At 46.4% G+C, this 14,812-nt stretch overlaps 1 protein-coding gene across 2 annotated transcripts in view; it reads right to left on the reverse strand.

Annotated features, from left to right (window-relative positions):
- ZCCHC14 (zinc finger CCHC-type containing 14) overlaps nt 1-14,812 on the reverse strand; it is a 66,239-nt gene that overhangs the window by 33,956 nt on the left and 17,471 nt on the right. For both annotated transcript variants that reach the window (XM_070612458.1, XM_070612456.1), the window contains exon 2: nt 8,111-8,234. In XM_070612458.1, the coding sequence (XP_070468559.1) occupies nt 8,111-8,234 (124 nt within the window). The remainder of the gene's footprint in view (nt 1-8,110; nt 8,235-14,812) is intronic.

Here is a 14,812-nt window from a genome sequence, read left to right on the forward strand (position 1 = left end):
TTCCCTGGCCACAGAACACTAACGTGGACCTAAATGTTCCAGGACTGAATAATATTATGATTTACGAAAAAAAGCAAAAAGAAAAACACCCAATCTGGACTGACAGTGGGAAGTGACTCATATCTGGACAGGAAAATGTGAAAAGCAGATGAAGTTACTCGACTGTTTTCAAATAGAAGAGGCATTTTGAACTGACATGTTGTGGGACCTCTTCAAACTCGTCAGACGGACCAGCATGGTGCTTTGTGTCAGCTCCTGAGACGGTGCTGTCACCAATCTGCAGGCAGCTCGGCACCAAGGACGCAGTGTGGCAGTTCCGCTGCTTCACTCAGTGGAGCTCTCTCCACGCAACCCGCCCCGCAAACACCCATGGTCACATGGGGCTCTGAAGGTAGGCACAGGCACGAGGGCACCAGTGGAGTGACTGTCTGTAGCAGATGTGGGTAGCGACAGGGACCAATGTGGGGCCAGGGCTATGAGATGTTAATCAGGCTTAGAAGATGCTTAAGCATGCTCTCAATTTTACAGCTGTTACAGACCATGATTATAAAAACAAGGACAGAAAAAACCACGATATTAACTGAAAAATTATACATTCTAAGTGTAACATGATTACAGTTGTTTAAAATGTAAAAGAAAAACAGGCTAAAAGTAAATTATCAAAAATGATAGGGGCGATTGTGTTTGGCGGTGGAATTATGGGCAGTCTCTCCCCCAAACTTCCGTAATGTGGTTTCGTAATTTTACAGTGTATCCCTACACACATACAGATACCCAATCACCATTCACTCCAAGTCTACTGGAGGACAAAGCGACCCCCCCTCCCCCTCTCACTTCCCTGCTCAGTCCTGCAAACTGTCATCTGTTACCCAGGAAGGCCCACTACTTTCTGAAGGGTACAAGGGAGCATGTGTGAATCTGAGGGGCTAGACACAGTCCAACCCCCGAAGGGCGAGAGCAGTGCAAAGGTGACTGCGAAGAAAGGGCTGGCATCAACGGCAAAGGCTCTCAGCCTGACGGCCTGGCTCCCATGTGGCCTGAGCACGAGCCAGCCACCCCGGGAAAGTGCTCTCCAAGGCCACCTGGGAAGGAAGGAGCTGCGACCTGGGGAGAAACCTGCAGTCTGAGGGGACTGCGTAGGCACGTCTGTGTAGGACAGACGGGGCTGGGACAAAGGAACACAGGCCAGACCAGTCTGCTCTCTCATGTCGAGATGAGAAAGAAAAGGGTGATGTGCTTTTTCCTTTTAACTTTCGCTTGTTTAAACTTTTCTTTTCTCATTCAAGATGCACACTAGGAATTCTCCTCAAATCTTACAAGTTAGATCACACAGGCTTCAATAAAATGTATAACTGCATTAAACTGTCATTTTTATAACTGGATCAATACCTAATTTTAAGAAACAACACACTAACGTCAGTGAAGACAGAGGGAGGGAGCTCTGCCGAGGAGAAACAGTATGAAGGCGGTCTCACAGCCCGGGGCAGGGGGCAGGACGGGCAGCTCTGCGGGTGGGGCTGGCCCACAGTCACAGATGGCTCAGGACAGGACCAACTTAGAGGCCACACAGCCCGCGGGCGCCAAGCCAGGACCAGGAGCACATTCTCTTGATTTCAGTTCCAAGAATGAGTCATTCTTTTGAAACATTTCCCCCTTCTACCCTAAAATCTTTGGGGAAATAATAGGTGGTTGGTAGTTTTCTGCCAAATACATCTTTTACTTCATTTTGATGTATCTTTGTTAGATAGTTTAATTTTATATGCTCAATAACAAAAAACCACTTCAAAAAGTGCCAAAATTATGCCAAAAGGAAACTACAGTGAAGAGAATGTTATTTATGACTGGGAGAAAAGATGAAAAAAAGATTATTTTCTAACACAAACACCTCCTTCTTCTAAGTTCTAGACATTTAACTCATGTCTTTGTATTTGAAATAAAGAAACTGAACCAGAATAACATTTAAGATGCTTCCTGCCTTAAAATTTTATTACTGAAATCGAGTTTCATTTAAAAATTGAAAACTGTATTCTTAAAAGTTTCAGCTAAATAATAATGTTCTTAAAATATCAACTTCCTTTCTCACTTGCACTCAGCTGTCGGTGCTAACAGGGATAACCGTCAGCAGCACGGTTTCTTCAGCTGTCACTGAAACGTGAACACCCACTACCCTGATTAAACTGACCCTCCTTCCCACATCTTTTTAGGATAGACCACAGGATAGTTAAGAACGCTATCATTTACTTTTCTTTGATTTTTCATCATCTAGCTACCTTGCATTAATTTGATTTGTTAGTTCTCCAAAAACAGAAACAATAGTGCACGATCTAGAAAACATAAGGCTGATATAAGATGTTTCTAAAGTAGTAAAAATAGGAAATGAACACATACATATTCCATGTGAATGGTTAGTGATATGGCACTTGAATTTAGGGGCCTGAGGAATTTCACTTATTTATGTACTTAAGGCAAAGATTGTTTTTTTTTTTTTTTTAAAGATTTTATTTTTTCGGAAAAAATTAAATCTTTAAAAAAAAAAAAAAAAAAAAAGATTTTATTTTTTCCTTTTTCTCCCCAAAACCCCCTGGTACATAGTTGTATATTCTTCGTTGTGGGTCCTTCTAGTTGTGGCATGTGGGACGCTGCCTCAGCGTGGTTTGATGAGCAGTGCCATGTCCACGCCCAGGATTCAAACCAACGAAACACTGGGCCGCCTGCAGCGGAGAGCGCGAACTTAACCACTCGGCCACAGGGCCAGCCCCAAGGCAAAGATTTTATTCAGCATTAGTATGTACCAGGCACAGTACTAGCCAGAAGTGATATAAAAACTACAAAGTTCAAAGTAGTCATGTTTGAGCGAGACTTCAAAGGGAAGGGCCTATCTGGGCAGAAGAACACGATGATCAAGGCCTGGGAAGATGACAGCACATGGTGAGTGAGGAAGTTCTGTCGCGGCTGGAGCAATGAACTCGAAGAGAGGAGGGACAGGAGCCCAGAGCAGAGAGCACACAAGGGCACAGAACAGGCCGGCCCAGAAACCCCACACGGGCACATCTAGAAACTCAGCCCCTACTCAGGTCACAGCAAACCCATAGGCCCCGCAGGCAGACGGCTCAGCATGAAACGTGTCCGTTCCAGCTCAGTGACCCTGGGCAGTTATTTAATCCCTGAACAAGAAAAAGAACGGCTCCCACTTGACAGGACAGTGGATTAACTAGGTGGACACACAATGAGGGTGGCACCTGGCAGTGGTCGGGGCTGTTGGATACCAGCTGAGGCCGTTCGTGCTGCTGACCAGCATCCTAAGTAGGGTACTGTGATCCACCACGCTGGACGGTCCCTGCCTAGAGGACAGACCAGACAGGAGAACCCAGAGGTGGCAGAGAAGAGGGAGGCATGAACCAGGATGATGGCCGTGGTGAAAAGAAGAAACCATGACAGCCTGACAGGGCGAGACCTGCTAGGGCTGAGGGCTGAGACCCTCTCATGGGACAGGGAGCTGTCATGGACTTCCAGGTTTGCACTAAGTGCCTGAATGTTGGTATCAATCATGAATATTGGAAACCCACTTTAGGGGTGGCAAAGAAAAGTACTGACTGAGGTATCAGTGGGCCGCCTAGTGGAAATATTCAATAACCAGCAGCTGCCCAGGGATCTGGGGTCCAGGAGGAAGGTCTCGGCTGCACTTGCAAATCTGAGAGCCATCACCAGATCCAGGATGCCTATGGCACGGGCTCAGAGAAGACTTCTCGGGATGTCAGGCGGGGGACCAGAAAAGAGCCTAGAGAGCAGTAACGCTGACGGGCAGACAGAAGACGGACTCTCAAAGGAAACAGAGGCAGACAGGAAGGCAAGAGGAAACCAGGCAAGCGTGTTACCAGGACACCAATGCAGCACGCCACACCAATGCTGCTATGGGTGTGACGGTCCACAGTTCACAAACCAAGGGAGGACAGAGCTTGGGGTGGGGTGACCACAAATGCCAAGCGAAGATAATAGGAGCCCATGTGCCACCCAAGGAGTCACTCGTGCCCTTCAGTGGAAGCAGTTTCAGAGAGAAGGGGTGCTGAAGCCAGGGCGCAGGGGCTAAGGGTCACAGAGAACCGCCTCCTCTTCCTAGTGCTGGGCTGTGGGCGGGTACATATGTCCACGTGGTTGTACAGCAACTAGAGCATAAAGGGCACATGGGGGAGAACTACACCAGTGGTGCCCTGGGACATGTTTAACAACTGGCTGCCGGGGTAGCCCCTAATTTGTAGCATTAACTGACTTCCAAGATGTAAATACTTCTACCACAGCTGATTTCGAGCTATCAGTGTGACATTCCTGAACTTTAACAACTGCTCTCATGGGCCAGCATGAGCTGGATTCAGCACACCACTGACCAACGTAGTTGCAGGTTTCTTATATTTTACATGAAGAGGTTCAATATCAACTCGAAGTAAAGCCTGAAAAGTTAACGATGTACACTGTAATCGAGGCAGCCTTCCTCAACAGGGGTCCACAGGGAGAATTAAGCCCTACGGTGCTCAAGAAGCCAGCGTGGATCAATCAGCTCCTCTCCTATGTCTCTACTCACACTTTCTTCAGGAGAAGTGAGAAAACGGTCACTTGAATATCTGTGTTCTGCGGTTCAAACGAGAATCCCTAGGTGAGGAAGGCTGCAAGCAACCAGTTTCTAACAAGCACTAACAATGCATGAAAGTACAGTAGAAAAGCCAAACCCAGTAAAAAATGCAATGCCTTGACGGGTGGAGAGACGGGCAGATAAGGGAAGAAGCGAGTGAAGTGGAATGCAACGTGGGCTCTAGGTGGCATAATCACCGTGAAATTCTTTCAACTTCACTGTATCTTTGAAAGTCTTCATAATAAAATGTTGAGTAAAGAGCCAATACAGAAATTACAATTATCAAGGCTTCTCAATTCCAAATGCAAATTAGAATCCCCAGTGCAACCCAAGAAAGGTAATGTATCACTGGTATTTGAGAATTTAGGTTTTATTAGAATTCTTGTCTTATTAGAATTCATGTTCTAATTCTTTGGGTTTTGTTATACCAGGAGTACAAGATTTTGGGGGTTCAATGTTTAATTTATCTTTCATCTTAATAATGCTGCATGACAAACACAAAACCTCCGTGGCACACACCAAAAAGCATTTATTTAAGTTAAAAAACGCTGTTTTGATTTATAACATGGTAAATATCTATAGATACAACCCACATAAACACAGTTCTTTGAAATTCTTAATTTTTAAGAATGCAAAGAGGTCTTGAGACTGAGAAGTTTTAAAACTGCTAGTAAATGATCTGCAATTCAATTAAGTTTAATGAAACTCTCTTTCACTGTCTCACAAAAGGGTAATTTAAAAAAATAATCACTCAGAGTCCAGAGAACCAAGTTATAGAACTTCTCTCTGGGGCTGGCTCCGTGGCCAAGTGGTTAAGTTCTCGCGCTCCGCTGCAGGCGGCCCAGTGTTTCGTTGGTTCGAATCCTGGGCGCGGACATGGCACTGCTCATCAAACCACGCTGAGGCAGCGTCCCACATGCCACAACTAGAAGGACCCACAACGAAGAATATACAACTATGTACTGGGGGGCTTTGGGGAGAAAAAGGAAAAAAATAAAATCTTTAAAAAAATTAAAAAAACAAAAAAACAGAACCTCTCTTGTTGAGAGTCTTAGGAAAAGGCCTGCAGCCTCATCCCACACAGTGCAACCATCCCCTGCGTTTCAGTGCTAACAAGCAGGAGGGGCCAGGCCTGGGGAAACTGAGCTCTCCCAGAGCATCATGACATTCCTGCGTGATTCAAGGCCCCAAGAGGAACACACGGGCCATACCCTGTTGCTGAAGCCGATGCCGGGAGCTTCCGCACGGCTCTCTCGACTCCCACACTTGGAACTCTCACAAGAGCAAATGCAGAAGAAAAGGAGCCGCTGCGCCCCTTAGTGTGCATGGCCAGCACCCCACCTGACCCCTCTTCTGTTCTCTTCAGTCCAGCACAGTGGTGAAGAGCACCAGCCCTGGGCTGGAATCCCAGCTCACCCTGGGAATGTCACTTATCTATGACTCAGTTCCCCATCTGTGAAATGGGCTAACAGTCTCTTCATGGGATCGTTGCTGGAATTAAGTAGGTATAACTGAGCCTTTCAGGGCTCTCATGAAGGTGATGAGGGTTAGTCTACGCCGTGAGCTTGGAACACTGCCGGACCAGAGCAGGCAGGGCTCAGACATCCTTACTGCGGCTCCCCGAGCTTTCGTCCAAAAGATACATAAAAGTCTGACCTCTTTATGAGTTAAACTGTTATCACTGAAGACTTCCAGAGAAAAACCAGGACACATGACACACAGAAAAGACAGCTTACAGTGACTTGAGGCTTTCTGAAGAGCCATTACCGAGGCCCAACAGGATGTCACAGGAAGGGTGACTAATAAACCACGTTAACTTGCTTGCCAGTTTCTGGACGGAAGAAACTGTTAGCACCTATGACTGCTGAATGGAGAACACTGCGGATAATGAATGGCGTCTGGTTTACGATGTTGTTCAGCATTATGGCGTTTGGGAATAGACAACAGTGGTCCTAGTACAGACGGGCCTGCCTGGTAGGTCTGCCATGGCTGATGCTGAAGCTAGCTCTCCCACTGGCTCTCAGGGCACCAAAGCACACAGACGACAGAATGACAGAGAGAAGAGCCATATGTTCTGCAATTATATTAGAAAAGTAGGAATGAGGGGTGTTGGTCATTGTGTCTTGAGGAAAAAGTGCTATGGTAAAGAAAAGGCAGTCCTCCAGACCAGGAGGTGTAGGGCACAGGTCCCAAGCCGGACAGTCTGGGGACAAAGGAAGCAACAATTCATTGAGAGGCACTTTTTCCGGGATGACATGTAGGAGGAAAAAGGACAAGAGCAGTTCTAGGGTCCAGAAAGTCCCTATGACTGAGTGACAACTATCCATGCTGGGAGTTGAGGTCCTGCTGCATCTTCCCAATGACAGTCCCTCCAGCAGAGCACATACAACAAGCTGGCCGTGTGCTCCCGGCTGCTCTGAGGCTCCCTCTCTAATACCATAACCTGCTCAGGTACACAGACACATGGGTGCAGCCGTCAGGACGTGGCTATTTCCAGCTCATGGCCTAAGTCAGGGACGGCTGGCTCAGTACGATTTTGTCAGAATGGGGCTTTATTTTAAACATGAAGTATTTAATAAGCAGCTGTGAGGTACAAAGCACTATGCCTGAGACACAAGGGAGACAGAGGAGGGAAAACACATAAGACAAGCAGGGCGTGGCTCCCAACCTTAGTGCAGCTGAGTTTCAGAAGAGACACAGACACAAAGAGGAAAAAGGCCAGCTGCGTGAGGGAGCAGCCCGCCTGGAGTGTCCCAGGGCCTCACAGCCAGCAGTCCAAGTCGGGGTCACCCCGGCCCCCGTGACCACTCTGAGACTTGGGGTTCACTGTCAACCTCGCCTAGTCCTTCACATCACTTCCCTCTCCTCCGGGAAAGCCTCCCACCTCCACACAGCTCACCAACTACCTGGTCAGCAGCACTCTGGACTGCCCAGCATGGCTGCATGACATCGGACACACAAGAACCAAGCAGACCCATGGCTTCGTCTCAAACGCGTGCTCTGCAGTCTCCAGAGCTGCACTGGCCACTACGGCAGCCACTCTCCGCCACTCTCCACACTGAGCTCTCGCAATTGCAATTAAAATGAAATAAAAATAAAATTTCAGGTCCTTAGTCGCGTGAGCCACATTTCAAGCGCTCAAAAGGCACATGGGTCTGCTGGAGACCAGGTGCGGATGGAGAACATTCCGTTCTCACAGAAAGTTCTACAGGGGGCGCTAGCCCAGAATATGGGACTTATTTTGGTGGGGGGCAGGGAGGAGGGTGTAACTACTTTCATTTTTTTCCCCCTTAATAAACACCGATATTTGATTTTTACAGCCAAGATACATTCATGCATTACTTTCAGAACTCATAAAAAGAACACAGCTCACTGAGATGAGTGTTTATGAAAGGCCTGAAGGTGTGCCACTAAGCCTCGCTGCGAAGACCTCCCTTCCACACTCTAGCATCTTCTTCCCTTTGGCCTGTGGACGGACAGACTCACCTTTGGAGTGTTTTCCTACAGGCCTCTTGGGCAGCGACTCCTCAGTGGAATGTGCTGATGTATGCAGTGCATTCTCCAAACTATTACTGACACTGTTGACAGGGGTCTCGGTTCTTGGAGTGACCTGAGGGGACAAAAACATAATCATCTTATTTTCTTCCATTTAGTTCATATGGAATGACTTTTATTGTTATTTAAAAGTCATTTATGTTTACTGTCGTTTCCAATTTTTATATAAAACATGTATTACTAGTGTAATACTAAGTGCTTCCTGCAAAAGACAGAAATTTCACCATCTACTTTAAAAATAGGCCAGATAACTTTAAGCAAACAGGGGCGTTTATGTCTTGTGTCAGTGTTCACTCAACTGGATAGAAACTATGTCAGCAAAGTTGGCATGAACTATATACCTATATCTGAGGCAAAATCTTATTTTTTATTTCTTCAAATCATATAGTTCCCTATAAAATTAATTACACAGCAGGACTTAAACGCTGCCCTTCTATAAATCTTGAGTAAGATTTATAAATCTTAAAAAGCTCTAAAAACAACAAAGAACAAAATATAACTGGATCTATTTGGGGGTACATTTTACAAAAGCATATTCTAAGATTCCATCACACTTCATTTCTAGGAAGCCATCATACAAAACACTTACACAGAGAAAAGGCGGAGGAGCGACACTCACTGCAGTGGCATTTGTAAACGTGAAAACTGAAATATCTGAACAGCTATTGACAGAGGCCTGACAACAAACGCCAGGACATCACAGACCGACCACGATACAGTCATGAAAGGAAGGGGCGGGGGGGGTCTCTGTACTGACAAGGAAAGCTCTTCAACACAGACAAAGTTTAAAAAACAAGTCACAAAGCACGGTTCTTTGGCTTCAAGTCAACGTGTTTGTGTGTAAATAACTACATAGGGCCCAGAAGGACGCAGCAAACTTCATTCACTGCAGTGACCTCTGAGAGAAGCGATTTCCTTGGGCAGGGTGGGGAGGGGGCAATAACTTTCTTTTTTTCCCCCTTAATAATGATCAGTATTTGAAAATTTTACAGCCAAAATATATTTATCACTTGTAGGATTTAGAAGAATAAGAATGATCAATGCTTTAACTTCTTTAAAGTCACAATTTAATGTATGTCAAAATTTCAAAGGATAGTAGAGAAAAGTTAAGATTTTAAAGTTTATCAAAAGAGGTGTGTATTTTCAAAGGTGGAGAAACACGATGCTGTATACACAATAAAGGGGAAAAGTTGGAGAAAAGAGGAGAGCAGGAGTTTTGGTCCCAAGTCTGATCCAGAGTTGACCTGAGACACGTGTATCATTAGGCTCCCTGGCCTTCCTTTTCAGGAGTTCACCTCATGACCTGGAGAGCAGGTGGGAGTTGATAAAGGAACCTGTGCATCCACTGCGAGCACAGATCCCGCAGCCACTGTAGAAAGGTCTGGCCCGGGGCATTAAGGCAGAGAGCGCTTCAGAAGAGGATGGAGAGGGCTGCCACGCCTGCAGGGCTGAACCAGTATTTCCGTGTTACAGAGCCAGCGACACCCAATCATTTACAGACAGGGAACGTAGGACAACCACAGGCCGCACACGCAACAAGCTCTACTCCAACTCTGTCAAAGCCACGGGAGCAGAAAGGCCTTCAGGCTCTGTGCAGAGAAGCCTCGCCGTGAACACACAGCACGGGACTGACCAGTCCTACACCACACAAGACACACGGCCCAAGAAAAGTAGCTCACCACAAGTCTAGTCAACTCAGAAGTTCACGTAACTCGAGGAAGTCAACCCTACCCATCCAGTACTCCTCCAACAAGTCAATTCTGTTGATAGCATTACCAAGATGTTATCATGACAGTTAAAACTTTTAATTACTTGTATTTGTAATTTAATTAAATTGGATTATTTCTTTCATCATTCACTGGTCAGAGTATTCCAGAAATGAACTTCTTGCCCATTAAATCAGAGAATCGAACCACAGGTACAAGTAATTACTCAAAGAGTAAGACTTTCCCAAATAGTAAATATTACTTTGTGAAACAAGTCAAGAGGTTAACATTTTGAACTATATAATAAACATAAATCACAGCAGATTCCATCCTATTTGGCCTGACTCATATGAACCTCTATGTTCTTTTAGCTACCCTGCTAAGTAATTCTATGTCCTGGTCCTAAAAAGAGAGGCTGAGTTGTCTGGACAACAAAAGAAGTACCAACCTTGCTGGCTAGTGACAACCCACCCCTGCCCCAAGCAGAGACACACACACAGCACTTGCCCACCATAAAACACCGCAAAGTCACAAACAGAAAACCAGCCTCCCAACTTAGCCTTTGGTGGCAGGGTGGCGTTTGGAGGAGAAAGCACTACAGGCACGACTTCAGTGCTGTGGCCAGAAGAACACAGACCGTAACATATACGGAGGGTCGGACTGCAATGGTGTTTCTCAACATTGATAGCACATGGAAGTCCCGAGGCACTGAAAGGACACAGGCCAATGCCATGTCCCACGTACCCAACGACATCAGGATTTCCAGAGTGGCACTGGGACACTGGCTGTGGTTTTCTTTTGTTTTGTGTATTAAGCTCCCCAGGTGATTCTAAATGCAGCCAGGCTGAGAACCACTGATGGCCCCCTGTCCAGGTTTTTGGCTGCACCCATCATCTTGTCAATTTCCACAAGGAGGAAACCAAGAGGAAACCCAGAGAGAACAGGGAGCTCCTTCTGTGGGTCACCCGGAAAAGCTAAAGGGCACAGGTCCGTTTGCCACAGCTACGAAGAGAAAGAGGAAACCTACGAGTCAACCTATCAAAATACATGAAAGAAAACTCTTTAACATTATAACTAAGGGGAAAGAAATATTTGTTTTCCTTGGTATTTTTCCCAAAAGCATTTCTTTTTAGTTTTCCAAATGTTCACTTTTTCCAACCAAGTCTTTATCTTTACTTTGCTCCTTTGTTTACATTGAAAGCTGTCTTCACTTGCATTTCCCAGAAATGCTGCTTTTGGGGTTATTTTTGGTTAAGTTAATTTGCCCCATGTGACCTACGTAGTTCAACTCAAATGCTCTCTGACTCACACTCACAAGCAGAGGCCCTCGTCAGCTTGATGTACACAAGAGTACAGACTTGATCAGTTCCAAATGTGGCCTTCCGCCGCCCTCGGAGGGCAACGAGAAGATGCTCTCCAACGGCGGAGCCCGACTCAGCCCCGACAGATGCTTTCCCTTAAGTTCAAAGTCGTTTTTTGCAAGCACCTCGCTTTACTTCTAAATGCACACTCAATATACTCCCCGTACAGCTCATCACTCCCTTCATCTGCCCCGTCAGCCTCTCCCATGACCTACAACGGCCTCCACCGCCTGCCCCGTCGTCTCTCCGACATCTCTCACTTCTCCCCTCAGCTCAATCCACGGCAGCCACCGGGTGTGGACTCGGCAGCCCAGACCTGCCCGCAGAGGCCTTCACCCAGCTGTGCCCTCTGCCTGGAATGTCGCCCCAACTCCACATCTGCATGGCCACCTCGCTTCTGCCACATCTACACTCGAGTGTCACCTTAGAGAAGACTTCTTGAAAGTTCCAGAGGCAGGGACTTCTGTTGGCTTTGCTCACTGCTGTGCCTTCTGCACGTCAAGCAGTGCCTGGCAGAAAAGGCACCTAAGAAGTATCTGTAAAATGGATGACTGCACCACCAACTTGCATGAAATTCCCATTTATTAACAAGGAAACGGTTCTCAGCGGTGAGGCCCTGTCAGAATCACTTGCGGAACTCCTACAACAAGACAATGGCCTGCCTGTCCCCTCACGTGTGAAGTTAGAGTTCCAAATCCTACCCTCAGAGACACCCAAACACATTCAAAATGACATCTATGCCAGGTTTTCCACTGTAGTGATATATGTAATAGCGAAGGACTGGAAATAATCACATGCCATTAAAACGGGACTGGTTAATAAAACGATACATCTACATGTTGGAAGACTAGGCAGCTGTCAACAAAAGAAGGGTAAGAAAGCTAGGTTTTGACATGAAAAGACTGCAAGATATGAGTTGAGTTTAAAAAGCAAGGTGCACAATGAATGCCTAAGATGTGAACATTTTGTGAGAAGCCGTGGAGAATACAAAACAGTGAAAAATTACCCAGTATTATAAGCACACTTTGTATAGCTCTTCTCATTCATCCAGTATGCTTGTACACACATTAATCCGTATGATCCTCGCAGTAACCGCCACCTCCACACGAACAGTAAGAACGACAGACACTCATCAATCATCCCTCCAAGGTCAGCTGGCCAGCAGGGAGCACCTGCAGCTGCAGAGGTTTATGACGGTGCAGGTGAACCCGGGGGCAGAGCAGAGCCGCCTGCAGAGGCGGCAGCTCTGGTTCCAGCAGCAGCACAGCCTCTGGGCTGCACAACCTCATCTGGCAAGACTGGGTTTCCGTGAGAGTTACACAGAACGCATTTAAAGTAGTTAGTGTGCTGGAAAACAGTCAGTAGTCACTAAAACGTGAGCTACCATTATTCCCATGGCACTCGCTCCCAGTCTAGCTGGGAAGGAATTAAACAGGCTCCAACACCGTCACAGGGACAAGCTCCGTGAGACCTGGAGGGCACCTCTTCTGTGAGGCTGAGCCTCCCAGGGCAGGTCCATGGCTGACCCATGGTCTCTGCCTTGCAGCAGAGCACACATGCAAAGGTGCACTGGTGACACACGCCTCGGGACGAGCTCCGACAGCCACCACAACTCCCGTGTCACCTTCCCTGGAACGTGGGGGGCTATGTTCTCCTCTAAATAGACACTCCACACAGAAATGGACAAGCATCTCCCATGACGAGTGATCAGCTGTCTAAAACTAGCATGTAACAGCTTGAAAGATCATTTAACTATCTGAACTACAGTCAGACAAAATGCTCTTAAGGGTCAATGCTCATAACGTCACGAGTGGAGCAATCTCGTCTCCAACTAGCAAGTGCAAATCAGTGCAACTGTGTCGACGGCAATGAGGCATACGTAACCAACTTCTCTTAAATCTGTACCTATGGATCCACTAACCCCGCCGGGAGGAACCTATCCTAAGAATATAGTCAGTGACACAGTCAAAGGTTTGGTGCAAGGAGCTTCATCTCAGCTTTAAAAGAGCAAAAGTATACATAACACAAATATCCAGCAAGACTAATATTTATATCTGTAAATAAATTTACATCCATATGATTAAATATTATGCAGTCTTTTAAAAATAATTTCAGAAAACCAAAGGCATAGAGAATACTCACACTTAGATAAGTAAAACAAGGTAGAATTACAATACACCAACTGTGTGTACACACAAAGAGGCAGTGAAAAAGGAAGAAAATGCACCATAATAGTATTTACCATCTCTGGGAAATTTAAAAAATATTTTTCTGTATTCCAATTTTTCTACAAAGAATAGTCACTATTAGAATTTTTTAAAAAAAGTTAAAAGTGTTAACTCTAAATGTATTTCCTACAAGATACAAACAAAATAAGAAAGTAAAAGAGGAGCAACGTGTAAAACTGGAACTGCTCACCCTCCCCCACGAACATCCACCTCTCCCCACCACGCTGGGCGCTGTGAGGAGCCCCCCCCGACTGTCCGCCTCTCCCCACCACGCTGGGCGCTGTGAGGAGCTCCTGGAGGTGCTGAGCATCACCAATAAGACATGAAAGATGTTGGCCCGGCTGGGGGGTGGGGGAAGCAAACAAAGAAATAAATAAGACAACTTCAAAGAAGTGGGGGCACAAAACCCGGTGGTCCAGAAATGACAGCAGGGCTGCGACCCGACTGGAGAAGGGACCACCCAGTGAAGACTAGCAGGAAGAGCCTTCCAGGTGTAGGAACAGAAAGGTGGGGCCTGAGACAAGAGGAGCTGGGCAGAAAGGCCTTCCTGGCTGCAGCTTAGGACGCCAAGGGGCAGCAGGGGCAGGTGCCCTCCAGGACAAATGAGAACTCCAGAGAAGCCACTTATTTTCTGTTTGTTTTCCAAGTAACCCACCTCTACACAGGAAAGAATAACATCTGTTAAATACTTTCAAGTCAACGGAAAAAACCATAAAATCAAAAAGAAAAGTGATTTGTAAGCATTTTACTAAAATAGTAATTATGTGTCTCTAAAAACCAGAACAAGAAAATAGATAGTTTAACAGTGAAAACCAATGCTAACCAAAACTGTTCTCTACGCAAAACACTCCTTTTAACATTTCTTACCCTAGAGCTCTACTCATTAAAAAAGATTACCACTCAAAATTCTCAGCAAAAGGTGCCACAGACTTAACTAGATGAGTCCCTGCAAAGCGCCGACACAGCAGAGCTCTTGCCCAAGCAGCCCTCAGGGCAGCCCGCCTCTGCCGGGCAGCGCAGCTCCACTCGGCGGCCCAGCAGCTTTTGAAATTCAGGTTGCAGGATGCCCCACAACAGGCCAATTAAACCAGAACCTGGGGGGGCGGGTAACGACACTCAGGTACACACACACTTGGGTACAAGCACCCAGAATCACGGCTCCGGAGACCGCAGTGCAGAATCGGCACGGGTTCAAAGTCAAAGTCACTGGGTGGCTAAAGGTGATCTTTCCCAGCTCTGCAAACCCACCAAATGGGGTTAGAGAGCATCTTAGCTTCCCAGGGTTGTCACGGGATTAAAGGAGCTGGTCTCCGCAAAGCGGCTCTTCCAGAGCCTGCC

This window comes from Equus przewalskii, chromosome 3, assembly GCF_037783145.1.
Source record: "Equus przewalskii isolate Varuska chromosome 3, EquPr2, whole genome shotgun sequence".
NCBI classification, from domain to species: Eukaryota; Metazoa; Chordata; class Mammalia; order Perissodactyla; family Equidae; genus Equus; species Equus przewalskii.